The following is a 20,170-nucleotide window of genomic DNA, read 5'->3' as shown; positions in this document are numbered from 1 at the left end:
CCAACCACTAAGTTTTACCCATGAAGTCTACTTCCACTGGAAGGGCATTCTCAAATCCTAAATACCTTTATCTTTTTTAACTAAGCATTAAATTTACTAGCTTACTAAGTTAATTTTTTTAAAGATATAGTTTAAACCAACAATGATACAGAGGGCAAGCAGTGTATAAACCATAATTGTGGGATTCAAAAATGCAGTAAAACACATTAAAAGGAAAGCAAAGTGCTTGGATCATCTTAATTTTGAACACTCCCCATCTTGTCCTACTACCCCATTTTCCCCAAATGGTAAATAAGCCTATTATCTTAATATGTAATTGCTAAGTATATAATTTATTCTAATTTTACTTGCTCTGATATCTGGCATTCTATTGACCAAAATTTTTTAAAGCTTAAATAATATAAACAAAAGCAGCATATCAATGTAGTTGATAAAAAATATGGAAAACATTGTGGGTTGAGAATTCATAAATGTTGGAAAGTTTGAAGTTTCAGTTTAAGTTATGTCATATAATCATAACTGTATTTTTTAAGGATAGTAATATTATCAGTATCATATATACACAACATTCTAAATAAAAAATTAGTCATTTCCACTATTTTCTTCCTTTCATACATTTGTGTTCTCAATCACAATGTTATACTGCCTTTTTAAATTTTTCTTTTAATTATTACACAACAGCAAGAAACTAATTCTTGAGAAGAATCTCAAAGTTTCAATATTCCAGTCACCAAGTACTAGTACTTTATAATCTGAAATGGACAATTTAATTAATAAAACATCAGACTTTTAATCTGAAGTTCCAGGGTTTAAATCTCTAGTCCAAGATCTAAGCACAGGACAAAACATATACTTGGTGCTCAATACATACTATATAATATTGAACATTTTGTCTCTAGTCTTTCCAGCATAAACCGAAACATACCAAGTGAATTGTGACTGGATACCATACTATGACCATAGTAAGACCAGTGTGAAATGATTTATGTGCTACCAGTGTAGTTCCCAGATAGTTCACATGCATCACAAAAACCACCACCACAACTAACACCCTTTAATGGCAGGCTCAGAAAAAAGGCCAAGGAGACTGAGCTACCTTCTCACACCTGGAGTCATTTCTCCAGGCCCTGGTTGAGTCACACTGGCAAAGTGCTTTGTGGTGGGTGTGCACTGCAAATTCCTGTACTGTATCTGTTCTGTGGATAAACAGAAGACTTCAGTCTCTAAACAGACAACTTGGCACCTTTATAGCAGTACTAAATTTAAAATTTAGGGGTTGGGTTTTTTGTTTTGGAATTTGCTTTTAAAAGCTTCTCTGAATATCTTGTTCTGCAAATGATTACCTTTTCTTGTGCTTCTTTCCAGGCTTTCACTGGGTCAGATTCATAACCTCTCTGGACTAACATTTGAATCAAATCTTTCTTTGACCTATTCTCTATGTGAGGGAAAAATAAAGTTAGGATCAAGAAAAGAGATTCAATTTGTATTTGTTTATATTCTACTGATAAAAATGTCTTCTATTTAATAAACTTTTTTTTCCATTTTAACTAATGTTAAAATTTTAAAGGTTGCATCTTACCTATAGTAATTTTTCCTTGTATCTTCTCTAAAATGAAACGGGCTTGATTGTTAAGCTTTGTAGACTCTGCTCCCAACATTCCTACAAGCCATTCCTTACGTAAACCATAATAACTTAATCGTAAATCAAAGAATTCTTTCAAAATGTCTTGCACAGTTTCATACTTCTTGAGACATCCCATATGATCAAATAGTACCTAAGAAAAACACACAGTTTTTAAAGATGACATAAACCTGTATTGGTATTTTTAACTTGTATGACATCTACAGTATTGAAAATAACTATGACACACTTAAATGAACACACATCACCCCTAAAAGCTGTTGAAAAGAACCAAAACTATTAAGTATATTTTGCTAAATATTTTTTGGTGGCTCTAAGAACTGAATCCATTCAATTCTTAAAACTATGAAAATATTTTAAATAATTCTGAAAGATAAATAGGTACTTTAAAAAAAAGGTTCTAATTCAAAATGGCCATAAAACCATCTAAGAAATTTTTTTTTCAAACCCAAAACCTTTTATATCTAAGTTTACAAATGTTAAATTTGAAGTTCTCTCTACCCCACATACTCAATAGATGTGTATTTGTCTCTTTTTGTTTGTTTTTAATTGTCCTATAATACAAACTTTCTCAACTTGGAGGAAAATTTTATTTCTTCTCTATCATTTTTCTCCTTTTTTCTGTCTTTCTTAGCAAATTATGGCAGTCTGTCTCAACCACTGTGCTACTGGATTTTTTCTTTATGTCTAAAGGCTAATTGAGAATGGAATGAAGGTAATCATATATGATGCTCACTTTCTACCTTTCTCCTCGATTATATAAAAACACAAATATACAAGTTTAATAAAGCAGATTAGAATTATGGGGAGATAAGTACTCCACAATTAAAATGCTAAAAGACACAGGCATAAGGAACATGAAAATCCTGTACCAATCACTCCCATAAATTTTGGTCAGTGTGTGTATCCTGTGTGCTCAAGCCCAGATGCATAAATGCAGAGTTGGGATTGAGGGTGGTGGATAATAGTAGTGGATAAGAATCTAAAGGAATGAACCATCAGATTCTTCATCAAATATACAGGGGGAAAACTATTCAGACTTACTACAGCCACAACCATCATGAAACCAATTACAAAAATTCTACTTATGGCATGGAAAAAACATTAAATTAATAATGAATCTAATCAATTACCATGGAATTACAAGTAAGAGTAGTTTGAAGTTTAAAAACTTTGTGCAATCCAGCAGCTTCTGCTTGTGCTAGCTTTTCTTCAGTCATTTTCACCACAAATTTCACAGTTGTATCAGTATGATACTCTTTATAATCAGAAATTAATGCCGGTGTTTTATCTGTTCCATTTAGCATAGGTTCTAAAACCTGTTCTTTGTATACCTATAAAAGATTTAAAAATAAGTAATTCTTTTCCTGAAACACACATGTTCTCATACTACAAGTCATGAAAATTTTAAATATTCCCAACTCTGGTAGGATAAAAAGAAAAACCTCCCTCACTGTCATCTGTCCAGTCACCACAGAGGACAAAATACCGGGATCTCAATGGTGAAAGAAGATATACAACGTAATAGTTTTGATCTGCTCATACACCAAAGGCAAGGAAAAGTCTGAGCATATCAAGAGGATGACATCAACTACATCTGACAAGAGATGACATGCATACTTTTAGATCTGGAAGAGCTGATACTGACATGAATTTACTGACCATATTTATAAAGGTTGCAAATTAGTGTAAGTCATTCTACATTTAGAGAAATTAAACTTTTAAATTACTATTTGAATACTCAAGGCACAAATTCAATTGGATAGGTCAAAAATGTATATAGGAATTTTTGAACACTATATAGACTTCGGACAAACAATGATGGAATCATATTCTTACCGGAAAGTATTGCACTGCCCTTCTGACAGGAAGCTAAAATACTTCTACTAACCTGAGTCCAAGTTCTAACTGGAAGCTCTGTAATCTCTACTGTGTTTCTATCCACCACAAATATTTCACCACTGACAGCATACTGGTTTTGACCAAGCTCTTGGATCGTTCCTTTAAAGTTTTTGTAGTTAGGAAGCTGCAGAGAAAAATAAAAATAACTTAAGGCCCCGACTTCTCTCCTAACTCCCAGTGTGGTATTTGAATGTCCCTTAGCCTATGGTCTACTGCTACTGACAGATTAGTATGACTGAAACTAAATTCCCCGTCGTCAAAAGTCCGTCTCCAAATAGTCACTTAATCTTGGATTCACAACCTCCGTTAACTTAATCTCAACATCTCCCAATTTCCAAACCTTAGCTTCAGGTGCCTGGGTGGCTAAGTCTGTTAAGCATCTGCCTTCGGCTCAGATCATGATCCCAGGGTAGTCGAATCAAGTCCCATGTCAGGCTCCCTGCTCAGTGAGGAATCTGCTTCTTCCTCTCCCTCTGCTCCACCCCCCCACTCTTGCACATGCCCACGCACTCTCTCTCTCTCAAATAAATAAATATATCTTTAAAAAAAAACAAAAACCAAACCAAAAAAAACTTAGCTCCATCTTTCTATATACACATATATGTATCTACCTATATATGTTGAGCACATGAAAAGCATGTATTGACCGATTGTCTTAATATTCTAAAACACATCTGAAATAATTAAAACACTATAATCATAAAACATTTTATGCTTCCGTTACAAATATTTTAAAATACTTTAAAGTATTTATGGAAGAAAAGATTTTAAACCATATTCATAACATAATGGGGTTTTTTGTTGTTGTTGTTGTTTTAAAGATTTTATTTATTCATGAGAGACAGAGAAGGAGGCAGAGACATAGGCAGAGGGAGATGCAGGCTCCCTGTGAGGAGACCGATTTGGGACTCAGTCCCAGGACTCTAGGATCACGCCCTGAGCTGAAGGCAGACACCCACCTACTGAGCCACCCAGGCATCCCATGTTTTATTTTAAAATATAAGAATGAAATAAAACTTGGAGAGAAATATGTAAAAATATGAAGTTTGTTTTCATGTGCTGGTTTTATGAAGCATTTTTTCTCTTTGCTTATTTATATTTTCTACAATGAGCACTACCATTTTTGTTATACAAATACACTTTTACTTAAAGTGTATCATGATAAAGGGGAATTTCCAGATGATTTTAAATCATGTAGAAAAGAGGAGGTCACTTTTTGATAAGTTTTTCTTGGAGGGAGTTTGGGGCAAAAACAAGCATAGTGGATGACATAAGGGCAAAAATTTAAAAAATATGGGGATACATTAAAATATATACAATTTCTTAAGACTCCTTACAACTTTAATATGACTTAGAGAATAAAAACAAAGTTGCATATAATTTTGCCATAAGAACATTGTTCTCTATATAATTCAGTTACTTAAAAACCTGAAATATTAGAGATTTTTCATTTTCAATGTGATTTTTTCCCCAATAATCCTTATCTCCAGGCTTTTTCTAGAGCTAATCTCTTTTACTATAAGCACATATTAAGTTACACAAGAAGGTCTTTATTGTCTGCAATATGTTCCAAAATGAAAATGGTTCCATTATCTTTATAAAATGACTGTACGTTGTAGCTTACACATTATTTGTTAAATAAAAAATATAATATTATATAAGCAGTAAGTTCTAAATAATTACCATGGGATGAGGATCCAAGCCATCTAGCATTCTTCTGACATTGTTCACAATTTCTCTAGCATCATAGTTGGGTAGCTTACAAGCCCATCCAGTACCAATGCCCTCCGCACCATTTATTAAAACCATGGGAATTATAGGAATATACCACTCAGGCTCTACACGTTGATTATCATCATAAAGGAATTTAAGCAGGTTGTCATCCACAGCAGGAAAAAGGAGTCTTGATAAAGAGCTAGTGAAAGGAAATAAAGATAAGAAAATGTCCTGGTTTTAGCAATTAAAACATTATACATAGAAGACTTTACATTTCAAAAATTCAGAAAAATGTTTTTTAAAATTTTGATTACATGTACTTAACAATACAATTTACCTAAAATAATTACCGAATACATTTCTCTCAGGCAGGAAGCCAGAATAAAATAGCCTTATTGTACTTATGTTGCTTACTTAATAATTTCTTAGTATTGATAAATTACATTTTATGGATTTCCTTTTACTCTCACTTAATCCCAAAACCCTTCTTCAGCCTAAAAAGTAAAGTTGGATCAGAAAAAAATCCTTACATTAATTAGGACTGGTTTCATCAATAATTCACAAACACTGAGATCAACAAACTTCATTCTATTTGCAATCAACTAATTTGGAACACACACCCTCGACAGAGTACCCTATCATCTCTCCCTACTTATAATTCTATTAAACATTTAGTTAGTTCCAATATACTTCAAGTAGACTTTATACCACCATATCAGCAAACTGTTACCTTAACATTGTGAAAATATAACGAGGGCTTGCAGCATCTTTGCCACCATGAAGCCGAGTTCCAAACTGACCAATAGGCTGAAGCAAATTAATGTTGTTACTTCCCACAAAGTTCTGAGCCAAATTCACAATAGTCATCATCAATGCTTGCTATAACACAAAAATATAATATTAACATTCTAAATTTACTATACATATTCCCTAATTTTTATTAAAACCCAAATTCTTGATTCTCTTACATTTCCAAAGAACTTATAAAAAGAAAAACACTTTATTATGCTTAATTATCATTCTTCATGCCAGTAAGTATAGTTTTCAACTGATTCCAGTTTTAATGCTTACTTCTCCATGATGATAAGCAGACATCTCTGCAACAGATCCAGCCAACTGAGCAACTTTTACTTCACGTTTATCATTCCTCTTGAAACAGGTAAATAAAACTTTTCGTTGTCCTGGTTTAAAACCTATTTTTAAAAAGAACAACCCTCTTTTAAAAATATTACTCCAGATACAGCTGCAATGTTTCTTTTAATGACAACAATGTCCTAGATACTCAAGAGACCGAAGAAGCAAAGATACAGTTTGCTTTTGAAAAATAACTGAAATTGTTACTTGAGATTCTATAACACAGTAAATACATAGTAACATGTTTTTATACCATCTCAGTCTATTCCAAAAGTAAGGTGCCAGGTAAAAGACCACCTTCCAGTCTTAAAGAACTGCTAAGTGGCATCAAATACCTTTCACAGGAGTTGCCGAGTTGTTGGACATTCAGGCATCCAAAGTTTTAGATGTAACTAAAGCAGCAGCAAACCATCAATGAGTCTAAAAAGTATATTGTTAGAGTATCCCAAATCAGAAAATCCTTATAAGGAAGAGATGTGGTGTGGCAATTAAGAATGCAGGCTTTAGAATCTCACCAATCTGGATACTCTTCTCAACTTGGCCATCTACCATTTGACTTTCTGCAAATTACTAAACCAACAGTTTCAGCATCCTCATCAGTGTAATAGAAGTAATTACCTTCCTAACAGGGTGATCATAAGGATTACATGAGATAATGCAAGGAAAGCATTCTGCTCCCTTATTATTCTTCTGGATAGAATCATTCTACTAGGCCAAAGAGCATAGTAATAAACTTTTCAGTATATGCTAGCTATCATCGTGGGCTCAGAGCATGGTAGAAACAAGATGACAAAATATGGCCACTTTCCTTGAGAATTTTATAATCTAATTGAGGAGGCAAAATTGACATAAGTAAATTAAGAGGCACACAATACTGGAATAGAAGCTTAGGTATCTGAAACCAATTTAGACTGCAACTGTTAGAAGAGACTTCATAAAAGGGATGTAACTTAAAGCTGAATCAGACGGATGGGTAGAACCATATGCTATTGGCTGAAAACCCAAGGAACCCAAAGATCAACTTGCTAAAAGTTATAAAATGAAAATTACATATTTCTAGATAGAAGGCAAAAATCTGCTCTAACTAGTGGGTACCAGTTTCTAAGCATTTTTTTCTGGCAAGTTTGATAAGTTAGGTTTGGGTACTAAGATACAAAGGTATTTTTAAAATTTATTCTTAGATGGTTATTTCAGAATTTATCAAAATACTTTTTACTTTATAAAGTGTGCAATCAACCTGAGGCAAAACTTAAAAAATTTGAAAAACTTAAAAAAGAGTTTAAGAGATTCAAATTAAGAAATATAAAAGATTTCATTGCTACCAAAAGATCTCAAAAATAAATTCAGAATTTTAAAATTTATTATAAGAATGGCTTTGAGTACATGAAATTAAAATATACTCAATAACTACATACAAAAGTGAGAAGATTTTAAAATAAAAGCTACTTACCATCAACAAGAGATGGTATAGATCTTTCATTGTCTGAGTTTGAGAAGAGAATCAGTTCCTTATTGATGAAATCATTGTAAGTCAAATGCTTTGTTGCTGTACCATACAAAAATTGCTAAGAGAAAAGTTATATAGCAACATTGTCATTATTCCTGCATGAATTTTATCTCTTTCTTCCCCCAGACCACCGCTTTTTATGACTAACCTCTGGTAAGCCATGTAACCTACGCTGTCTCCGGTCTTCCATAAAATTTGTTAACCATTCTTTTCTGTCATCAATCTTCTTTTTACTGAATGCCTGAAAGATTCCAGGTAACAATTTCACATGTTAAAAATTAAATTAATTTCATTATACAATTAAAATTTATAAAGGCAATTAATCAATTATTAATTTCTCAGAAATTGAGTTTTTTTTCCAACAGACTTTTGTCAAAAATATACTTGAACAGAAATCTTACAAAGAACTTTAAAGGCGGAGCATAATCTGCGTGAGAGACTGAGGTGAAGAAACATTAAGATTAATTAGTTTGGGCATTAGAGTTCAAAGGAGACTTACAGAAAACCAAGACTTGGAAGAAAGGTATGGCAGGAAGGGGGATGGGTGTTAGGAACAAAATTTTTAATTAACTTGATTACCAAGGTAATGGCAGCATCATCTTCAGGACCAGCATATCTAAACAAGATGCGGTGTCTTTCCATATCAGCAAAATATTCTTTTGCTTCTTTAGCTGTACTGGTACCCAACCCTGCACAATTTAAAAAATAAAACTGAAAAAACTCCAGAGAATGACAAATACCATATGAGCTCACTTACATGCAGAATATAAAAAAAATTGAACTCAAAAAAAGAGAAAAAACGGTAGTTGCCAGCAACTAGGGAGAGGGGGAAGTGCAGAAATGTCAATCAGAGAGTACAAACTTTCAGTTATAAGGTAAATACATTCTGGGGATTTAATGCATAGCATGGTGCCTACAGTTAATAATACTACATTGTATACTTGAGAACTGTAGAGAGTAGACCTTAAAATGTTCCATCCATACTCACAAAAAATTAACTATGTGAGGTGATGGATATATTAATTGACTTGATTGTGGTAATCATTTTATAACATAAACATATATCAAATCATGTTGTACACTTTAGATATGTATAATTTTACTTGTCAATTATTTGATAAAGCTGAAAAAAGTTAGATGAATTATGAACATTAATAGCTATTTAAAACCATTAGGTGAAAAGCTAATAGATCAAGCTGGCCACACCTGTACCAATGAATCAGTTTTAGTAAACAACAAATGCCAGACATTACATGCCTCCTGACGTAAATATACAATATAAATATATAATACATCTGTTAAATGTTAAATGTTTCTGCCACATAAATCTAATCCAAATCTGTATCAAGCCTCCAATTTAACTGCCAGTTAATAGAAAACAAGGGGCAGAGGAATACATCATATATTCAGTGAAATTGCAGGGATAATCAGCAAAATCCAGAATGTGGAAAATTATATAGGACAAACCATCTAACTTTTTGAACAAATAAATTGGAAGGAAAAAAATATGAAATGAGAAATAGTATATTAAGATTTAATAGCCTTATCAAACTGAATATGCATTGTGTGGACCTTGATTGGATATGGACTCAAAACAAATAAAAAAACATTTTAATATAATCAGGAGAAGTTTAACACTGACTAGAATATATAAGGTTATTTTAAAAAGATGCAATAATGGGGCAGCCCTGGTGGCCCAGCGGTTTAGTGCCACCTTCGGCCTGGGGTGTAATCCTGGAGACCCAGGATTGAGTCCCACGTCAGGCTCCCTGCATGGAGCCCGCTTCTCCCTCTGCCTGTGTGTCTGCCTCTCTCTCTCTCTTTCTCTGTCTGTCATGAATAAATAAATAAAATCTTTAAAAAAAAAAAAAAAGATACAATAATGAAATTATGGGCATTTTTTTTTTTTTAAATTTTTTTTTATTTATTTATGATAGGCACACAGTGAGAGAGAGAGAGGCAGAGACACAGGCAGAGGGAGAAGCAGGCTCCATGCACCGGGAGCCCGATGTGGGATTCGATCCCGGGTCTCCAGGATCGCGCCCTGGGCCAAAGGCAGGCGCCAAACCGCTGCGCCACCCAGGGATCCCCCCAAATTATGGGCATTTTTAAAACATGCTACATGCTAAAGTATTATGGAAATAATATAACATCTAGAAGTTATTTCAAATTAATAAGGAGGAGATGAGAAGCATTTTGATAAACAGGATTGGCAGTGGAATGGTTATTATTAGAGTACATGGGAAGCCTATCATACCACTCTCTCTACTTTTATAAAATTTTCCATAAATTCTTTAAAAATCAGCAATAGCTGTTTTTGTCATCTAAAACTTTCAAAATATTTTATGATCTCAAAAACATATTTATGTCACTGGTAAACTTCACAAAATTTAAGTATTTTAAAATACAAACCTTTGTAGTATTTTATTTTCCAGGCTTTCTGGTTTTCTATATGTTTTTTCCACTCATCAAATTCAGGAATACTATAGAAGGAAAGTTCCTGCTTATTTTTGCTAGCCTTAAATTAATAAAAAAAAAATTAGTTTTCTGCTATTCTTTAAGACAACAGTATAAAAATATATTAATGTAAATAGTACCTTTACAATAGGAGTAATGAACTCTTCAAGAAAACCATGCTTCAAAAGTGATGGCCAATTGTGATGGATGAAATTAATAAGTAGGCCTTTTATATGAGAACCATCTTGATCCTAAATAAATGTTAGTAAAAAGTGCTATAATTTTATGAAATATAATTTATTTATATAACTAACTTTTAAAAAGTAGAAATGTAGCACAGGCAAAATTCCATTCAAATTTTGGAACTGCACTTTACAAGCCAGTAAAGACCATCCTTTGGAGGATCACAGTAAGGAATTTTTCTTAAAATTCAAATAATGAATACAGCTAGTGATAGACTAAATCTTCCTCTCATTTCAAAATACACTATCATTATATGTTTTATATAGATTTCACTAAAAGAATGATTTAAGAATGGAAATACATAAAACATGGTTATAATGCCACTTCACTTAGCAAGGGAAGGAGTAATACACAGAATACAGGTATTCACAAGTCTTATCTTGATATAAAAACTGCTAAATTTCTGCTTAAAACTACACAGCAGCTTTTTCAGGGGAAGATTTTCTCTACAAATGCTTTTAATTAAGTACAAGAGACATGCAGGTGAATGCATATGAAATTCTTCCTTTTCGGTTTTCTAGCTCTTTCCTAATTACTATCATTTTACTATTTAAGTCCTAGTTTTTGCACATCCCAAATTATGCCATCATATACAAACATTGACCATTATCCTATCAATTAATCTTTCTTGCTTATAAATTTCATAATTTCCTTTCAACTTATAGGTAGGCTTCTACCCCATAATACTATAATATGTTCTACTCTTCTCATATTTATTACATTTAAAAACATTTTTAAAATAGCCAAAAAGATGGCTGTGCCGTAATTAAGATAATATAAAATGAGCTTCAAACAAACAGTGCCACTGAATGTTTTCTACTCCTCCCTTTGATGTACAATTATTTTCCCTTTTACTTTTTTGAAGCAAGTTGCATGAAACAAATATCAAAAGGGCACTCTGAAAAAGATAACTTTTAAATATGTGGCAACCTTTAAACCAACCTGATCAGTCATAATCATAATCTTCCCATAGCGTAAAGTTTTCAAAGATTCTGCATCATCATAACTTTTCTTGTATTGTAGACCAACTATTTTGATAATATTGTTTATTTCTGCATTTTCCATGATCTGTACAAAAAGAGAAATTCAAAGTATGTTACAAGTGTTGAGGGGTACCTGGTTGGCTTAGTCAGTAGAGTATGTGACTGTTGATCTCAGGGTTGAAAGTTCAAACCCCATATTAGGTGGAGAAAGTACTTAAAAGTAGAATTTTTTAAAAAAGGGTTGAAATACATAAAAAATAAGTCAGAATTTACTTTTAAAATTCAACAATTTTAATAAAGTGGGAGATATATATGAGAGAGAAAGTTACATACCTGTTTATGAGAAGCTTCCCGTACATTAAGAATCTTTCCCCTAAGTGGAAAGACTCCGTATCTGTCTCGCCCAATCACACCTAATCCAGACACAGCCAGCGATTTGGCAGAGTCTCCCTCTGTTAGTATCAGTGTACACTCCAGGGAATGTTTGCCACCTGAGAGATATTAAAAATGACATATATTCCAAATTCCTCAACTTTACCAATGAGAAATACAAAGCCAGAAAAATTAGTAATCACAGGATAATAGTGAAAGACTATATAAGATTAACATTATGCTCAGCATAGTTTCAATGTTAGGTATATTTTATTGAATTCCTATCCCTTAAAAATTTATAATATGTGATGCATGTGACAAATTTAATGAAGAAAAATTATTCTCTGAACATAAAATTATAAACTCTATGTGGAAAATGAGTATTTTCTGTAACTTGATAAATAAAAACTTAAATCAAAATCTTGAAAAAAAAAAATCTGAATCTTACCAGCATCATTAGCATCATCCAGTTTGGGAATACCTTTGATTTTACTATACTTTACTGATGAACACTTCTTGTTCAGCTGAGTCTGAGCCTTAAATTTCACCCAATTCAGAATACTTTCTACAATGCCACAGTTAGAAGCCTAAAAATCAAACAATAATGATATACAAACAAGCTGTAAGCTCATACACTTAGCTAAAATTAATGTAATACTTGGAATCTGTGCAGTTATATGGCCAAAGGCTAATGGTGATGATAATAATAATGATACACTCTAGTAAATTTTACCCTAACTACAGTTAAGCTAACTCAGGCAGCTATATACAATAACCTATTGTACAGAAATGCAAACATATGAATAAAGAGCAACTTTCCAGATACAATAAAAACTCTATTATAATAAACTCCATGAAAAGTACACATAGCTTCTGTTACAAATTTATTTTGTTAAAATTAACAAGGTAAAAGCTGATCCATTCATGAATTTACTAGCTGGGAGATTCTAGACATTGGCATTTCTTATATTCCTCAAAAATACAAATCTTAAATTTGATAATAAGAACTTCAACTTATATACTGTGTGTCAGCATGCAGTGGGGACAAGATGTTAACCCAAAAGAAGAGTGAAGAATCTCTGAGTTGGAGCCATTTATTTTCCATTATCCTGGGTAGTTTGATTTTAGGTATGAGAAATCGTTTACTGGAATGTTTGAGATATAAAAAGAGGTGGACTATATTGCCAAATCTAAACTTAATCCATTCAAAACGGAAAAGTACAAAATCTAAAATCAAATCACTTCATAATGAATCCGATGAGGGCAGAAACTTACAAAACCATTAATGTAGGGTCCTTTGTATTCAGAATTCATTATTAGATGCAAAAATACTATTTCTATAGGCTTTACGTTAGAACCTGAAAAAAACTTTTGTTTTTGTTTTTGAGAATGTATCTTTGAATTTACAATACCAGAATGTGACAAGTTATTTCTGACAATTATACAACACTCCTCCACCAAACTATAAATTTCCACAGAGGAGGAGCTATGATTTATTCATCTTTACATTGTCAGTGCAAATATATTTAAAGGCACTTTACATATGCTTATTTAATATTGGTGTACAGTAATGGTACTGCCGAACAAGGGAAGTGAAGTAAATCCTGCTTATATACAATAGATTATGAGAAATTATTAACTGCATGGCTCAGTTATAAATCTAAGATTATTTATTTGTATTCTCACCTCATTTCAAAAAGGTTAAAACAGTCCAAAGAAATATGTGCAAAGTAAAATGTAATTTTAAAATATGTAGAACATGATAAATTTTACATTATACACAGATTACCAAAATTTCAAAAAAAAATATGCAAAAGTAAAAATCAATAAAGTTGAAAGGAGTAAAAAAAGTGAAATCTGGAGTCCTTTAAGGATCTGTAAATTTGTTAGAGGAAAATTGGGCTGTATAATGGCCAAGAAAAAGCTAAAAACACTTTATTCTTGGCAAAACAATCCATTGTTTTACCAAAGTCTATATTTAGTAGTTCTCAGAATTAAGTCTATTAGTTTACAGTATAAATGCCTATGCCCATAGTCAATATAAGAGAAACTAATCACAAATAGAAAAAAGAAAACTACTTAATCCACTCAATAAAAACACATTGAAAAATAATAAAAAATTTTACTTACTGCTTTAAAAAATTTTTCTGATAGTTGGCATTTAGACCCAAAACTTTTGGGTTGCAGAGTCATGTTTTCCTTAGTCTGAGAATCAAAAGTTGGATTTTCAATAAGGCAATTAATAAAAACCCATATGTGGTTTTTCACCTGTCAAAAACATAACCAAAAAAGATCAACATCAGAACTGATATCATTAAATAATTCAACAGAATATATAAAGGACCACTTACTTGAAATGGTTTTACTGATACACCAGCTTTGTTCTTTTTCTTAACTACTTCAATCAGTTTACCAACAACTTGATCTACTACATAATCCACATGCCGTCCACCCTAAAGAGGAACAAAAAAATAGAATATAAAATCTTCTATAGTTAGGATAGCAAAATACTTTACATAGTTGTCTTTTTTTTTTTTTTTAATGAGCATTTAATCTTCACAACTTTGTGGAGTCAATAGTATTAACCCAATTACACAGAGGCATAATATGAATCTCAAAATTGCAGAGTTGGGTTTAAAAATAGGGTCTTTTTGGCTCTAGGACCAATTAGCCGACTGCATAAAACTCTACACAAAGTAAAAACAATAGAATAAAAACACAAAGAAGTGAGAATGAATACTGGCAGACACAAGATTTAAACTTAGGGAATGGGGCAGCCATTACCAGTTGGTCATCCAATGTCCATTCCTCCTTTTATTGAAAAACCTTTATGGTTTTTACCTGGCAACATGCCCATTTGAAAACATTAACCAATCCAGACACCATTACAGCTAGAGGTAGCCACTTGACCCAGTGCTAGCCAGAGATGTTAGTAAGGAACACTGGATGGGATTTCCAGGAAAACTACTATATCCCTGATCAAAAGGGAGTGATTTAGTTGGTATACACATTTACCCCTTCCTCTCTTCCTAGAACCTGGAATTAAAACATACAGAAGCCAGCAGGCACTGTAAAAACATGAGAATGAAAGCCACATGCTAAGGATGGCAGAAAAGAAAGCCAGGAAGAGCCTGGTCCCTGATAATACTGTAGAGTCACAATACCAAACTAGGACTGTCCCAGTTCCCAGTTAGAAGAAAAACAAAACAAAACAAAACTTTTACATCTTTATGCCACTGTATTCTATTACATATAGTAAGATGCAATTATAATTGATGCAAAATTTTTTGACTTGAGAAAGTGATGCTAGATTATAGAAAACAATTGAGTCTTGAAAAAATTAGTTAAAATTTGAATAAGAGTGACAAATTATCAAACCACTGCTTTAGATTATCCTAAGATATATGCTTGTATTGCCTAAGACTTTATTATGATCAGTGGACAAATGCTTTTAGACGAGAAAAATTTTATTTGCTTTTGAAATCCAAAAAGCCCACAGAAGAGTGGTTCAAACTCCTTGGAATGGCATATAACAAGTTCCACAACCTGACCCAAAACAGACTCCTCTCCTTTTAGTCTTTTTTACACTCTAAACTCAGAACACAGAATAAGGAATGTGTTAAATTCTAAATTCAATAAAATATTAGATTCTAAATTTATAAAATATAAATGTATTCAACTATAAACACTAATATAAACTCAATGCTCAATGGATGTTTAAATTTTAAGTTATTTTCATAGAAAATAAGCTTTCATCTTCATAAGCCAATTTTGATTTCACAAAAGAAGATTTGGGGCTTTTTGTTATCGTTAGTGTTTCTTATTTTGTTTTTAATGAAATATTGTTTTATCACTGACATGGTAACAAAGAAGTAGTACACTTACTTTTGTTGTTGCAATACTATTTACAAAGCTGATTTGCTGGAATCCCTTTTCACTCAATGTGAGACAAACATCCCATCTTTCATTTGCAAGTTCATGAATAACTTTCAGGGCCACTCCAGTTTCATCCAACTTGTCTTTCACATAAAGATCTACATAACTACGAAATCCATTCACCTATTAATTTGAAAACCAAAACCCATGAGTAATCTAATATTAGCAACTCAACCAGGTGAATGCCATCAGGTACTCTTACACACTTCCCCTCATGTACAACAGCTCTTCTCAGATCCAAAATTTCAAGACTTCCCCCATTCTATTCCTTGATCCCTGATTCATTTTTATATGTACCTGATAAAGAGAGGTTATGAAGGAACAACTGGACAGGTAAATTATAAACTCTTTAAAGTTTAAGTTTCAAAATGACAAAGACTTCCAGTTTGAGTTCAGATATGTACAAGGCTTTAAAAAAGGATGAAAGATAAGAAGCTTCTGCCTTTACAAGGAAACAGCTGGTCAGACAGCAAACTGATTTTTTAAGAACGCTCAAAAAATTGAATTCACAGGACAGCTGGTCATCCTGAATATGAAGAGAAACAGGTGTCTGTAGGGAGACACAGAATACTAACCAGTTTGCTTAAGTGAGGCAGAAGCTGCCTAATGTTATACAAGCCAAAAGGAACATTAAACTAGAAATTCTGACAAGATGCTTAGAGGACAAATGTAGATGGTGTGTGAAGCACCTGAGGATTGTCATCATATAAATTGCTACATTTACAGGCTTTTTCTCCAGAAATTCCAGCAGGTTCTCACAGGCAAGGTCAGGGAAAACCTAGAAGAAGCTCCCCACCATGGTGCAGGGAAAACCTAGAAGAAGCTCCCCACCATGGTGCTGCTGGTTGAAGGGGCGGGGAGAATAATAGCAGCCACTGAGAATTCCACCCAGACCCATCTCTCTTACCCAACCCATCCACCTAAATAAATAAATGCTTAGTTTTCTGGAGGGGGGGGGGGGGATACTGCTAAAGTGTATTGGTAAAATATCACTATAGCTGGAATAAAATAATTACATCTTAGCCCTACTACCTCATCCCACACCCATTTCATTAACAAAAAAAAAAAGTTTATTTTACACAGCAGGGAGCCTGAAGAATACTAAATGAGAATACTGGTGGATACATGCTACAGCTAGGGGAAAATAAAGGGCAGAGGAAAAATCTCTACCTCTAAAAGAGAGGCAGAAACACTTGTGAAGGCCAAACCCAAGACACAGGGACAGTATATAGTCCAAAGTCTTGAGACTCAATCAGACATAAATATCCTACAACCTACCACCATGTTAATAGGCCTTCAATAGTAACTGTGGGTTTCAGCAGGAAGGGCTGCAGAGACAGACCCTTCTTGAAGGGGCAATTCCAAGGCAAGGCCCAAAAACAAAAGACAAAAACAAGGAAGAATTTGAAGTTCCCGGTGCCCAGAGCAACAACAAACTTCAACGCTAGTTAAGTACAACAATAAACTGCAAACACAGCCATTTTCTGTACAGATTAAACATAAATCCTGATACTACTAAGCCTATTTACTCCATATCTACTATCCAACATGGCTGATTGTCAACAAAAACTTACAAGGCGTGCCAAAAGGCAAGAAAAAACAGAAAAGACAAAGCAATCATAAGAACCAAACTCAGAGGGGATCCCTGGGTGGCTTAGTGGTTTAGCGCCTGCCTTCGGCCCAGAGCACATAATCCTGGAGTCCTGGGATCGAGTCCCACATCAGGCTCTCTGCATGGAGCCTGCTTCTCCCTATGCCTGTGTCTCTGCCTCTCTGTGTCTCTCGTAAATAAATAAATCTTAAAAAAAAAAAAGAACCAAACTCAGATATGTCACATATTTTTAACTATCACATAAGACATTTAAAATAACTATGATTGGGATCCCTGGGTGGCTTAGCAGTTGAGTGTCTGCCTTTGACTCAGGGCATGATCCTGGAGTTCTGGGATCGAGTCCCGCATCGGGTTCCCTGCATGGAGCCTGCTTTTCCCTCTGCCTGTGTCTTTGCCTCTTCCTGTGTTTCTCATGAATAAATGAATCAAATACTTTAAAAAATAAATAAAATATAAAATAAAATAAAATAAAATAAAATAAAATAAAATAAAATAAAATAAAATAAAATAAAATAACTATGATTACTATGTTAAATGCTCTACTGGAAAAGACAGACAACATACAACTTCATCAGAGACATGGAGCCTATAAGAAAGAATCACATGGAAATGCTAGGAATCAAAGACACAGTTAAAGATATGAAGAATGCCCCTGGCAGACTCTCATCAACAGACCCGACATATAAAGGAAAAAAATTAGTGAATTTAAAAATAGGGCAACAGAAATTAACAAACTGAAACACAAATAGAAAATAATGAATAAAGCAGAGCAAAACATCCAGGAACTTAGGACAATAGCAAACTACATAAGATATACATAACTGGAATACCAGAAGAAAGGAACAGCAAAGAAATATTTGAGAAATAATGGCCAAAATTTTTCCAAAATTAGTGACAGACAACAAACAGATCCAAGAAGCTCAGAAAATAGAATGAAAAAAAAATACATCAAAAAACAAAAAACCCCCATATAAACACCTAAGTATATCATATTCAAAAAAACAAAAGAAAAAGACAAAATCTTCAAAGCAGTGAGAGAGAAAAATAAACACCTTACCAAAAGAGGAAGAAGGAAATGAACTATAGCAGACTTCTCATCAGAAACCATACAAACAAGACAATTGGATGACATTAAAAGAAATATACTGTAAAACCATAATTTCTTTATCTAGTGAAATTCTGTATCTTTTGAAAGTGAAGGAAAATACTCTCTCAAGCAGACTGAGGGAATTTGCCAGACCTACCTATAAAAAATTAAAATTTCCGGGCAGAAGGAATATGATTAGGATCAGAAACTCAGATCTATACCAAGAAATTAGGAGTACTGAAAATGGAATAAATGAAGTAAAATAGAATCCTGTGTTGTATTTTTAATTGTTCTAAAAGATAACTGACTACTTAAAGCAGTTAGATTTTACTATAAGCTGCCCACAAAATAACAAAGCATTTACTATTTTAGAAGACACTTACAGGCAATTTCTTTCCATTAAACATGACCTTGACCCCCTTGCATGAACCAGCCAAATCATAAGCTCTTCTGGTCATGAGGGCCACAATATCCTTGTCAAGCTTTTCCATCTTAAATTTAGACAGATCTGGTTGGAATGTTATGCATGTGTAATCTTCACCATCAAAATGTTTAATTTTGGCTTCAGAAGTCTTCATCATGTTATTCATCCATGTCTTTAAAAGAAAAGATACTCAAATATTTCTATAACGCTTCTATATTTTATAATACATACTCAGTTCATGAAATACATTCACTTACCACAACTATATCCATTTTCCAGCTTCCCAACAAACCAAACAAATCCTTAAAACTGATATTAAAGATGAAAAAAATTTAACAATATAGTAGTCCCTCCTTATCTATGTTCCAAGACCAGAAACCATGGATAGTACGAAACCCTATACATACTTTTTTTTCCTGTACACACCAATGATAAATCTTAATTTATAAATTAGGCACAGTAAGAGATTAACAATTAATAAAATAGAACAATTATACTGTAATAAAAGTTATGTTATTGTGGTCTTTCTCTCTCTCAAAATATCTTACTGTACTGTACTCAACCTTCTTGGATGATGTAAGATGATTAAATGCCAACATGACAAGATAAAGTGAAGTGAATGATGTATGCACTGTGAAAGAGCATTAGGCTACTACTGACCTTCCAACAATATGTCAGAAGGAGGATCATTTGCTTCTGAACCGCGGTTCACCGCGGTTAACTAAAATCATGAAAAGTGAAACCACAGATAAGGAGGGTGGGGGGAACACTACTATATTATAATAACCTCATTTGAAAATAAGCAAAATGAACTGCACAACTTTATACACTATTAGTAAAATAACTTTTAAATTCTTCAACATAACCATTTAGAATTTTATAGAAAAAAATAAGTATGATGCTTTCCTGACCAAATTACGTTAGCTTATGTAAAATTTCAAACTATTTTCAAAGGCCTACCACCAAAGTAAAATAAAACAATTTTAAAATATGAATTTGATGAATCAATGAGGACTTTTTCAAATATGCTAACTGGATACATTTCAATGAGTCTATAAGGTTCAAGCCTATTAAATAAAGCTCTTTGTTTTGAAAGAACAGGAGAAAGACAGGTTTATGTAAAATCTCCTAGGCATTCTGAAGTCTTTATACTCT

The 20,170-nt window shown here is 33.0% G+C and overlaps 1 protein-coding gene across 3 annotated transcripts in view; it reads right to left on the bottom strand.

Moving 5' to 3' along the window:
- TOP2B (DNA topoisomerase II beta) overlaps positions 1-20,170 on the bottom strand; it is a 59,310-nt gene that overhangs the window by 15,838 nt on the left and 23,302 nt on the right. For all 3 annotated transcript variants that reach the window (XM_025461018.3, XM_025461017.3, XM_025461019.2), the window contains exons 7-25: positions 18,975-19,187; positions 15,842-16,015; positions 14,308-14,409; positions 14,087-14,224; positions 12,405-12,543; positions 11,918-12,075; positions 11,544-11,669; positions 10,499-10,609; positions 10,314-10,419; positions 8,481-8,590; positions 8,050-8,142; positions 7,845-7,959; positions 6,332-6,453; positions 5,991-6,139; positions 5,228-5,459; positions 3,534-3,668; positions 2,776-2,976; positions 1,580-1,775; positions 1,344-1,435 (exon numbers count right to left, since the gene is read on the bottom strand). In XM_025461018.3, the coding sequence (XP_025316803.1) occupies positions 1,344-1,435; positions 1,580-1,775; positions 2,776-2,976; positions 3,534-3,668; positions 5,228-5,459; positions 5,991-6,139; positions 6,332-6,453; positions 7,845-7,959; positions 8,050-8,142; positions 8,481-8,590; positions 10,314-10,419; positions 10,499-10,609; positions 11,544-11,669; positions 11,918-12,075; positions 12,405-12,543; positions 14,087-14,224; positions 14,308-14,409; positions 15,842-16,015; positions 18,975-19,187 (2,712 nt within the window). The remainder of the gene's footprint in view (positions 1-1,343; positions 1,436-1,579; positions 1,776-2,775; positions 2,977-3,533; positions 3,669-5,227; positions 5,460-5,990; positions 6,140-6,331; positions 6,454-7,844; positions 7,960-8,049; positions 8,143-8,480; positions 8,591-10,313; positions 10,420-10,498; positions 10,610-11,543; positions 11,670-11,917; positions 12,076-12,404; positions 12,544-14,086; positions 14,225-14,307; positions 14,410-15,841; positions 16,016-18,974; positions 19,188-20,170) is intronic.

The sequence above is a fragment of the Canis lupus genome, chromosome 23 (assembly GCF_003254725.2).
Source record: "Canis lupus dingo isolate Sandy chromosome 23, ASM325472v2, whole genome shotgun sequence".
Taxonomy (NCBI): domain Eukaryota; kingdom Metazoa; phylum Chordata; class Mammalia; order Carnivora; family Canidae; genus Canis; species Canis lupus.
This window is presented reverse-complemented; position numbering and strand designations above follow the sequence as displayed.